The sequence below is a fragment of the Poeciliopsis prolifica genome, unplaced genomic scaffold, assembly GCF_027474105.1.
Source record: "Poeciliopsis prolifica strain line A6 unplaced genomic scaffold, Auburn_PproV2 SCAFFOLD041, whole genome shotgun sequence".
In the NCBI taxonomy this organism is placed as follows: Eukaryota; Metazoa; Chordata; class Actinopteri; order Cyprinodontiformes; family Poeciliidae; genus Poeciliopsis; species Poeciliopsis prolifica.
Window position 1 is genome coordinate 3243901 of NW_026562416.1, and position 12186 is coordinate 3256086.

Here is a 12186-nt window from a genome sequence, read left to right on the forward strand (position 1 = left end):
CACAGAAACCTCAGAAAATCAGCTAGGAAGTAGATTTTAGGAGAAGGGAGGCAACAAAAAGTGCAAACAGTTAAAACATGAATTAAATTAATACTGAAGACCAATGCAAGGAGAGAAAAGAGAGAAATTTGGTTCATTTAAATAAACTTTCTTCTTGGATTTCTAATGATGATATTCATAACTAGAAAATTAAGCTTCTGAGTCCAGTGAACTACAATTTATTCTCAAATTTTCAAAAATAAAACAAGAAATGAGGAAACACTGTGTTGAAATAAAAATAGGGAAAGCAAAAAGAGGAAGAGTTTGGGAAGGAAAGCTCATGCCAAGTCAGAGTGTGTTTTGGGGGGGGTCAGTGAGTGACAGTAGACAGTGTGGTTCTGTGATGGCAGGATACTGGATCAGATTGCACCCTGAGCTCCCCCAGTAAGTCCAGTACAATGCGGCGCTCTGTTCCCTCGTTCCCAGCCCAGCTTAAGTCTGCAGCCGGGGGCCCTTCTTGCCTGAAGGACCACAATCACGACAAAAAACACACCCTGAAAAAAGAACAACACACAGAGCAGCCGAGGCACTCAGAGCGCAGGCGGCGAACCGTGCTATACACACCTCACGACATGAGGGGTGGCACAAATGAAACTAGACAAGCTGGGAAAACACACTGCTGAGGGGCACAAACTTTCCTTCACCACTTTCTGTTTTCTCCCTCAGTGTCTTTTGAAGACTCACAGATGGCTTCGACCATTTGATGCAGGTGTGGCCCAATTACGCTGCTGTCATTAAGACAGGAAACAGGACTCTGAGGCGCATGAGAACAGTCATAACCAGAGCTGGATGTGAAGATTACAGTAGCTTGTCACCAACCGACAAGATATTTGGCTGAGGTTTAACAGAAGCAACTATTTTCGTCAAGAAAATTACAAAACGGGACACCTGAATCACACTGTTCTCATTTAACTCTTGACACTAAAAGCACTTTCAAATTACAAAGCTGCATTCACATGTCAGTATTTAGTTTTAAAACATTTGCAGGCCTTTCTTGTCTGGTACCCACCCAGCAATTCACATATCAGCGTAAATGTCACCTTAAGCTTGTTTTCCCAAGGCAAAATAAAAAGTGGAAAATCTAGGATTTAAAATACACTTTCAGTTTGAGAACAAATGTCTACTCCATAAACCTCACAATCTTTACGTTAAGAAGTTTCCAGGTGGGATGTAATAGTAATTCAGAACCATCAGCCTGGAAGACCAGGGTGTCCCTTCTAGTTTGGACTTTTCCCTTCATCCTTTTTTGACATGGTTGAACATACAAGGTCCCACACTTCAGAGTTCAGAAGAATATAAAGCACAACTCTACATCAGATAAAACTCATATAGGTATTCGTGGCCATTTGCTCCTCAGAGGTCTTGTGGATAAAACCACTAACACACTTACAGTGAAATAAACTCACATGTTGCATGTGTACAGTGGAACCCTGTGTTATAGGGTGGTTCAATCTCTCAACATGTGACCCAGACTGAAACAGCCATTTCTCTTTAACACTGTAATCCTGTGTAAGTGACGCAGAACCTGAAACAACTCAACACTCAGAGCCCAAATTAAGCTCAATTACCACCAACATGAGAAGCATGCATGCTCTAAAATGAGGTGGTGCCGCAAACTCAAAGTTCTTGATGTTCAGAGAGCTGTAGTTACTGCTAACGGCCACTAGATGGAGCTGAAATGAACATAATTAACAGAGTAGACAATTAGAGACACAATCAAAGCCTGTGGAAACTGAGCAGAATGCTGCAATTACTCATTAAAAGTGTTTGCATATTGACAGACTGTGAAAGCAGCTGACTGCAATGACAAATAATCAGTACTAAAGAAAAGAATTAGAAACTATCTAGATATGTTCGATAGTTGAGAAAACATAGAGCTCTTATTTTTACAATACAAAGCAGGTGCTGTGCACAGATTTGATCGTGTATGTGCATAACGTCAAAGATCTTCATTTCTGAAAGAAAGTTACACAATTAGACTTGCCCTTATGAACAACATCAGAAATTAGAAACTGGTGAATGTGTCGCTTCCAGCAGAACAGATTTGCTAGAACAAAACTTTCATTGTCTGGAAAATGCTGAAAGCTACTCCAACGGGACTGGGATGTTCTGCGCTGCAGGTTTTATGTGTGATCATTGTGTACCAGCATACCTCTCTACTTGTGTGTGTGTGTTTGTGTTCCTTTTCCTTTTCTTGCACAGCTTTGACAAATACCAGACACACACTCCAGCCGACACACTGACCTTTAACCTCTCACCTTTACACAACAACCGCTTTGTTAGACACCCTGAGCAAGTGAAATGTGTTATATTTACAACACATCAACACACATGCAAGCAAATTTATCTTTGCTCTCTGTCTCAGTACTTCTCAGCTTCACAGACACTCGTATGAAAAAAGGAAGTAAATTCAGACTGTAAAGTTAAAAAGCAGGCATAAAGATTCTCATGTTGAAAACAAAATTTAAGAAATGATTTTAAATTCGAATCCACTTGTTCCTCCAGCACCAGCTGCCCCTCCGTCCACCCAGAAAACCACAACGCTGGGAAGTATGCAGCACTCAAACTGCAGGTTATAATTTTCAACATGAGCCTATGTAGTTATGATTTATTCATAATGTCTTGAGTACCAAGACAGTAACATGTATAATGAGTTTCCATGCAAGACAAAGGGAAAGCTTTTAAAATTTAGGTTATTGGTTTAAAGCCGAGGTTTGGGTTTGTTGGTCTGCAGACTTTCAACAATGTTTCCTGCAGTGTGGGAAGAGAAAAACATTCAAAGAGACAAAAACCTAAGGAAATCTATAAAAAAAAACCCTAATGTATTTCGGATTTGTGTAAAATTGATGTGGTTCTGATCAAAAAAAGGAGGAAATTAAGGAAGATGTACAAACCAGAATGCAGATGAATGACAGTAGCTGTTAAAGAATAACTAATGAAATGAACTGAAAACAAACTCAGCTGCAAAGGACCAATTAAAACATGTGAAAGGCAATAACTGCCTTTTATATGTGTTTATTACATAAAAATGTGTGAAAATGTTTCTTCTAAAATGGGAAAATCAAAATGAAACACTGAAACATCCATGACAAAATTTGCCCGCCATGTTTTCCATGTTTCAGCCCAAATTCATATTTATGCATTATCTTTTGCTACTTTAATTCTATGTTTTTAAGCTCTTCCTCTACCTAATATATTAAATAATGAATCTGTCCCCATGGAACCAATTTATACTGTACTGCAGGTTTCTGTAGCCTTTATGTGGCTTTTGCCAATGTACATTTGCTCCACTGATGATGCTATACCGGACTCTTGTGTGGTTTCTGGACTGCAGGCCGCAGCTCAGTTTGGATCTGAGGGTGGATCCTGACACCACAATGCCAGCATGGGACCAGGATGCCCTGACCAGACTGAGTGGTTCCTGCTCCGTTCCATCATATGGACCGCATATTTAGCAAAGACACAAATTAGAAACTACCCTGATGATGGTGATTATGATAAACGATGAGCAGACAAATCGGCTGTTATGTCTGCGTTCACTGCAAATATGGAAAACTCTTAGTTTAAATCTAAAGCAAAACTCTTATTGAAGGTATGGAGAAAGGTTGAACGATTTTACCTTAGAAGAAGTTAGAAACAAAGACACAAGTTTTTATTTTAAAAAATTAAAAATCTGTCATTTCTGATGGAAATTCCAAAAAAGAAGAAGAAAAAATAATGTCTTGAATCAAAACAGAAACTAAATGTTCCCAAAGTTTGGAAGCAATAAATACTTGCAGGTCTTCTTCTCTCCCATCTACTGCTCCCAAAATTCATTAGTCAAGCAACAGATTCATTAGTCAAGCACATGAGCTACCAGTTTAAGACAAATCCTGACTTTCATGAAACACAATGAATACATGAAAAGGCTGCACTTTTCAGTAATTATGCTCAGAGTTAGATGTTTTAGTGTGGAAAACCCTTCATTAGCAGTACTGTGAACTTTCTGAGATTTGATTGGTGCATCTTAGAGACCTGCATGGGCTGGGCTTGAGTAGTTCAGACATGTTGTTTTCTGGTAAATAATAACATTAACAGGATGATGCACCTGTTTGCTGGTGGCGCCACATTATTTCACATTAATTTAATCTAAAACAGTGACATATGGAGTGAAAATGTAATATGTAAATTGTGAATTGAACAGGAAAGCACATATACAGAAAGCCATACATACTTTCTGTTTCATCCCAAACAAAATATCATCAGAGTTTATCTCTAAATCTTAAAGTTAAAAATAAATGACACAAGTTAGAACTAATATAAAGTGTTTCCTTGACTTAAAGTTTATTTCAAACAAGTTTGAACCAATTGTTTGGTATACATAGTTTGTTTCTCACACAGTTCCTACTGTAAGCAAACTGAGATTAACACATAATCCTTTTAAAAACTATCAGCTTTCAAGAGAAACTCAGAGGAATGTTGTTTCCTCTAAATGTTAGTTTATAGTCAAAAGTTTCTGTATCTGAACACCAGAAGCAGGTAATTAATTTCTGCATCGTGATGAGCAGCTCTTTGTGTGGAAGCCTGAAAACACAGCAGACAGAAGTGATGTCTGGAAAAACGATGTACATTAAGATTTCATGTAAAAACGCAGCTGGACTCTGCGCCCTCCTACATTGACTTCCTTCAAACAGAAAAATAGCAGCGACTGGGAATAGCAGCTTATGCAGACAGCCTGTCATTATAAAGTTGGCACGCTCGCCAGCCGTCGTTGTACATCTTCTGCTGAAACACAACGTCTTGGAGGAATCCAGTCAGACAAACCACCAAATCATCACCTATAAAACCAAAGGAAAACAGAACAGCTATCTTCCGCTCCCTGTCTTCTTTCAAGTCTGCATTTTTAATGCGGTTTTGTCTGAAAGATGCCTTCAAAAGTTTACATTTTGAGGCGATGTCATGGTTTACAGCTGAGGCCTGAGAGGTGTTAAATCATATCTCAGCTTTTGACATCTGTGTCATTTAGCTACAGCTACCATCTGAGTCTGCTGAGAAAATAATGGAGCAAAGTCATGGTTCTTTAAGCAAAAAGATGTCCAAAGCGTGCACAAAGTAAGAAACTTTTATTATATTAAAATAAGAAAGAGCTATCCAATGTGACAATAAATTCTTGTGTTAAATTAACTTAGCCAGAGGTCAGACATGCAAGTGATTACATGTTCTATTTTTATAAAGTGCATCGACTCCTTGACACTAATTAGCACATTAAAACAGGCTGTTTGCCATGAACTTTCAACCACCCTGTTTCACAGACGTAACCCCACAACCAAAATACTACTCATAAATTCATAGCTTTCGTAAAGTGGACGTTTTTCAGTCCTGGTGAAATCTGAAGAAAATAAATCATTCAAGTTTTGCCTGGAAGTCTAAATCCAGGGCAAAGTGTTTTAATAACATCTGGTTAGCAAAAGGTTTTAGAAATGGGCTGTTTGGAGTCTTAAAACAGGCAAAAATAGGACTTAATGCTGTGTCAACATCTGTAGGCTACAGATGTTGGTTCATAACTTTTTTTTAAACAATATAACCAGATTTAGCTACCCAATGCTCCAATACAAATATTTGCCGAGGATAAATCCGTAACTGATTTGGATTAAAAAAGAAAACCCCTTAATCCTAATTAAGTTTGTGTTGCAAACAGTCAGAGGTTTATTGGGTCTAGCAAGGGTTTAGATTAAACCTTTGGTAATGCATGGTCTGCCAGACAACCATTTAAAGTGCCACATTGCCAAAAGGTCAGAAAACGTGACTCAGGGCACAAAATTAGGGCCTGCAAATTGGAACAAGTCAGCCAACAGCCAGGTCATGGTTAAGGAAATTGAAGGACAGACAGCTGTGAATCATGAAAGGAGCAGGATTCCATGGGAAAATGATGATGAAGCAACGGAAAATGAAAGGGACAAGGTTAAAATGTCAGTTTTGGTCACATGTCACTTGGAGAAGCCTGGAATACCGGACATTTCCACGCAGTCACAGAATGAGCTGTCAAAGCCCCGCTCTGCCTCCAGATATAGTAGCTCCATTCATCAGCAGCGGCACGGAGAATAAGAAGGAGAGGAGGGCTGTGTTGTGTTATGTTTAGTCAGACTCAGACAGGCTGCCCTTTGAGGAGCCTTCTGCTTTGAAATGAGGCTGAGGAACATCCATGTCAAGCAAATATTGCCCTCTGAATTTCTCCTCATTAGAACAAAACCCAGCTTTCATAACTCCCTGGTTCCGCTGCTCCCTGGATGATGGTTGTAACTTGCCCATTCCTCCTCTTTTCCTTCTTGCTTCCAGAGAAGAATGAATAAACATGTGAGATTCTGACCACTTTTTCTCTAAAATGGGCTTTCACTGCCTGGGTGGGGCGCTGTCATAATTTACATCCACATCTGCTGCTGCACCACAATGAGCTCACAACACGTGAGCTTTTGTCCAGGATCAAAAATGTTCTGACGGATAGCAGGAAGGTTTAAATACCTTAAATACTCCTTTATTCCTTCCCTTCTACAAGGAGGCTTTAAGGTGAAAAACGCAGCCAGCCTGACGAGGAGGCACACAGAGGCACATTCACTCATGAAGCATACATTTCCACACCCTGAGCTGCGAGAAAACATCCATAGCTTACATATGCACAAACAGAACTGTACAAAGCACACATAGACCTGCAGACACTATAAGCTTTCAGTCCCAAGCCCCTGCCACTGAGGTGCTCTGCAGCATAGCAAGCTATTCATAAAAAGTAAAAATGTCTCAGGCTTCTGCCTCCAAAATACACATGGGAGACCAGAAGGGCTAATCTTGGGATCTCTGACTGAAAATCCGGCCAAAGAAAGCAGGTTGAAAAAAATTCTGTCCAAGCTACAGCATCTGTCTTTCCAAACTACCTGAACAATAAGAAAATCTATTTAATCACTGAATCTGAGCTTTCTAAAAATAGCAAGAGGTGAGAACAAACCCCACTTTGATGTTTCTGTTTAAAATCTACTTTTTGTACAAAATAGTCTACAGATTTGGCCAACGATCATTTAATCCATGGTTTGGATTAAAATGAGCACTTAGACTTGCTCAATTTATACTCAGGTGAATAACTGGCTTCTCTGTCTGATAAAGAACCCAAAAACAACTAACGGTGCATCAGGGAACTGCTCTGCATACAGATCATTCCAGGACCATGTGATCTAGGGAATCTGAAATCTGCTCCACATTTAACTCATAACATAAGATCCTAAACTTCTAATTGATCCAGCTAGTTTGTATAAAAATACATAGTTTCTATATTGATCAAATATTTACTGATGTTTCAACAAAATCAAAAGCAAAATCATCTGAGCCTGTGGGAATGAAATGCCTCCTCCTTAAACAACCACAGGCAGTAATGGACGGACTGGTGAACAGGCTGAACCGTCCAACCAACTAGGAGGGTTCAGCTGGCAGCATTCATCATGTTGCAGAATCAACATATTTACTTGCATCACAAAAATAATGACTGAACATGAAGCTCAGGAAGCAATCATTGAAAGAGGTCAGAAAAACATGTTTACGAAATTCTGACTGAAACTCTTTCCTGGAAGACGTACAACAATAAAGTCAATTTCTCCGAGTAAAAAAAAAAAAAGCTTCCTGAATTGGAAAATAAATCCAGATTAAAAAGGTTGAAACTATTTGAAACTCTTGCTTGGTGGAGATTTGAACAAAGTGTCTGCAGGATTCAGCAGGGCAACACCTGCCAGCTGCAGGCTGCAAACACTCAGACTGAGAAACCTGAGGAAATGATGTCAGGAATAATTAAACAGTTTTATTGACACAGTTTTATTGACTATGACTAATCTGATTTTCAATTAAATATACCTTAGACACCACTTAATAGTAATTTTATAAACATTATTAATAACATTAATAATAGTATAATAACTGTTCAAAGATGTAAAGCTGACATCTTAGGTATATGAGGGAAAAAACTTTGCACAGTAACAAGAAAACAGCATTTGTGCCTTTTTTGTTTTTCCACTGTTTTAAATAAAGTATAAAATGTATGCTGAAAAAATCCTGTTTTCTGAACAGGATTTGTTCATAAAACTATTAAATTTAACAAATAAACAGGAGCCTGGTCCAACCACGAGTTCAGGAACAGAACAGGAATCTCCCTGGGAGGAATTGGGAATTTGACCTGTTCCTGCTCAAAGCACAAACTTCACGACTTAAACGTGTCGGACTCTGCGCAACAAATACCAAAGAGATTTACATGTTTGGATACTGAGGGGCCCACAGTAACGGGGTAGTGTTTACCACATTCTTTAGGGGGTCCGCAGAGCAGCATGTCAGGTGCGCCAGGATCCGATAATGGATGAAGCGGGTATTCATTACGCAGTTAATCCAGTGAAATATGACAAGAATGAAGTTTAGGGGTTGAAATGTAGAACGATGTGACTGAGGGAGACGCTCAGGTTTTGGTGAAAAGCGCGACATTCATCACTGACAGCATTCAGGGTCTCTGTCTTACCTGCCCGAGCCACGGTGGTCTGGCACAGGATGAGCGCCACAGCCAGCAAGGCGAAGGATGAGATGCGCCACGGTCTCCGCTTCTTCCGGAAGGGACAGTCTCGAATATCCATAGCGTTGCGGAGGTTTGGCGGCCTGACTGAGCTGTAGATGCAGGATGAGGTGGATGTTATCCTGTCACAGAAAGCCAGCCGTGGAGCGGAGCCCGACTGAACCTTCCGGGAGGCAGCAGACAAAAAGGCACGCCTCTGGAGACGTCTTCACCTTTCTCCAGGAGACTTCCCTTGATGAGACACCAATGTTTAAGTTAATGCATAAAAAAAACCCTAAACACAAGACGGGGTTTGGGGTTAATAAATGTAATTGTAACGTTTAACCCCTTGGTGCTAAAACCCCATTGAGTCAGATTGGGTACGAGTACCCAAAGTGGAGAGAGTAGAAGAGAGAGACCTGGAAACACTCTCTCTCCCCTTTCTCTCTCCCCTTCTTTACTTTCTCACAAGAAGAGTGAAAGTGCATGTGTGTGTGTGTGTGTGTGTGCGTGTGTGTGCGCAAATGGAATGGGAGAGAGAGAATGGTTCAGAGGCAGAGGAAGGTGAGAGAGGGCGTGCGTAATTGCGCGCGGGGCGCCTGTAGATATGAGTATCAATGAGACATAAAATATTCAGCTGACAAACACAATTATGCTGTATTTCTAATGCGGAGTTTAATGATGATTAAGGCAGACAGTGGAACAACTTTATGTTTAAGTCTGTGATTCTGCTAAAAAAAAAAAAAATTATCAAAAACGTATTGTGAAATTTATTTTAATTATCCTTACCTTCGTTTTTCTCAGCTTAAAACAACAAGATAAACTTCTGTTGTTCGCTGGAGCGACATGAGGAGCAGATTTGACTGAGTGTTAAACCAACCAATCAGAGGTCTGTCCGCACAATTAGCCACGCCCCTTACATCAAATCCACGAGATATCTGCTGGACATTGTAATAAAATGTCAGCTGAGGTTTAATAAAATGAAAAGTATGTTTAGAAAACATGACCACACTCCTGATATTTTGTAGATCTAGTGCATTATCTAATTAATTTATAACACAAACACTGTTGTTATCTTGATGAGATGTTTTATTTAGATTCTAATAAAATGTTTATGATAACACAAGACGTTTAATGGACTGTCAGAATTTATATATAATTCTGGGATACTTTTTTTCTTTTCCTGTTTTTAAGGTTTTTAAGTTTTGTGTTTTTAAGGTTTGTTTTAAGCTGTTTTTTAATTTGGATTTCTAATGTGTTTTCTGTAATTATTATTTTTATTAATATTATGATAAGACAGTTTAAACAAATGCATAATAATAATATTTATGTAGTAATAATAGGTGTTGCTTCAGAAAAAAAAATCTTTTTTTTTTCTGAAACACACCCCTCACAAAATAAAACACAAATGGGGAAAGAAATGAGAAGGACATGACTGCTTTAGGAAAATAAATCTGACGTTGTTGCACTGGATCTGATTAGCTCTCATGTCGACAATATTCCCTCTCTGTGCAGAACGTGTGCAGCAGTCATACATAGAAATACATTGAAAGATAAATGAGCAGAAATAACAAGCTGTCAAGTAACTGATTGTTATAAGTATCAGACTATTGCGCTGTAAACTTTAATCTAAAGATGCATTCCTTTAAAAGTGGTTTTTAAATCCATACCTGCTGTAAACACTTAAAAGAACCATGTATGTTCAAAGTCCCTCCATGTGCCCTGATGTCTGGCTTTTAAACGTCTCTGCCTCCACAAAGCCCATGGTTAGTCACTTTCTTTGACTGCAGACTTCACATCCAGAAAGCCGTAATTAACCATAATTATGCCTTGATGCTCTATACCACTCACTCCTTCTCACCACCTTCTCATTTCTTTCCCCATTTGTGTTTTATTTTCTGAGGGGTGTGTTTGCAATCTGTGGTACTTTCCAAGATAACTCCCTGACTATAATTCAGTCTGGGGGCTTAGCAACAATAGAAAAACTGACAAGACTGAAACAGAATGAGCAGAACTGGACTTAACAGTGGGAGAGTAAGAAGGGCATGTAAACAAAATCAGAAGACCGTCTCTGCAGAAGCATTATTCTGGTGACATTATGATATAAAACAAGATAAGATTTCTTTCTGTTAATGGAAGAAACCTAGAGGGGTGTTGTTTGTTTTTATGAGGGCTGGGCAGCTGTGCTCATGATTCATGGATTTGTAGAAAGTGTTTTATGTAGTTTGTTAAATATTTGGTCATAGATCACTGCATTTAATGATTCTGGTTCTGGTTCTGGTTCTGCTGCAGACTCTTCGTGTTAACAGGGAGTTTTCATCATCCGGTGCCTCAAGATAAAGAACTGAAATACAGAGAGAAGAACGGTAGAAAATGTATCACAATTTTGCATTTTGTTGCTGCACAGAACTGGACAGGGTGGTTTGATTTTGAGCAAATAAACAGAAATATGGACAAATTTTTTTTTCTGCTGTAAATCAAATACTTGTGCTCTTAATGCACCAGAAATGTATAAAAATAAAAATTACCGACCCAAAAAATGCCTTTTTGCATCGTAAGAGTTGTTTTTCTTTCATAGAAAGAGCATCCTTATTCAGAAGCCATTTTCTTTTTAACACTATTTACATAAAATCAGAAGACCCGGAGTCTCTCCCCATGTGGCAGCTTTGTTTTTCTGGTTTTCTGGACACACTGAACTGAGTGTTTCTTTTTGAGGCCAGCCTGTTTGGTTCTAGCCTCAATTTGCTCTGAAAGAAGACACCACAAGCTGTAAAAGGAGACACCCCAGGAGACATCTGTGGTTTATGTTTGTTCTGGATTTTGCATGTTAAGTGTGCATGTTCAGTCTCTGGCAGTAAATTTGCCATCAAAGCTGTACTTTAGTTTAACTGTAGTTTAACTGAGAACATGACAGAAACTTTGTTTATTGACCAGGAAGTCAAGAATCAATAACTACTGAAGATTAGAAATTCCTCTTGTCTTTTCAGAAAGTATTCACCTGCAGAGCTGCAACAAATAAATGAACCTCAGCAAGACTTATTGCGGTTATATCACTAAGAAAGTCATATTTGATTAAATCATGCTGTAGACTGAGTGTTGCTTGATGCAAATTGGTAAGAAATACTTTGGGTGGAAACAGAAAGTGAAAATCAGAAGAAATAAAGAAGTAAGTGAATTTCTTACTCTGACAAACTCTGTTAAAAGGAAATTTACCATCACCCAAGTGCATGTGGTGCCATATTCCGACATGTGTATTGTTACTTTACTTATCTTAATGGTAGAAAGTCTTAGATCTGGTACTAAAACACATGGAACGCACAATTTTCTGTGATGTCAGTTCACAAAAGCTATAATTTCAAGAACCTTTACAAGACAATCTGGCCCAGATCATCTCCAGTAACTAAAAAAATCCAGTTAATTCCAGTGTATTCCAGTCAAATCACAGAGTTGAGTATAAAAGTAGTGAATAATGAACGTCATCGTCTATAAAATCACATGCCTACTGGCGAATGTTGCTGACAGGTTGTTGCTTTAGATTCTGTGTGGTAACAAAACCTCTTTTGATTGGTCACTGAATTATCTCAATATTAAGGTAT

The 12186-nt window shown here is 38.8% G+C and overlaps 1 protein-coding gene across 4 annotated transcripts in view; it reads right to left on the bottom strand.

The window, feature by feature from the left end:
* The window catches only part of col11a2 (collagen, type XI, alpha 2), a 42075-nt gene extending 33104 nt beyond the window's left edge, over positions 1-8971 (bottom strand). For all 4 annotated transcript variants that reach the window (XM_055055214.1, XM_055055213.1, XM_055055212.1 and 1 more), the window contains exon 1: positions 8561-8971. In XM_055055214.1, the coding sequence (XP_054911189.1) occupies positions 8561-8672 (112 nt within the window). In that variant the 5' untranslated portion in view covers positions 8673-8971. The remainder of the gene's footprint in view (positions 1-8560) is intronic.
* Positions 8972-12186: the final 3215 nt, after the last annotated feature.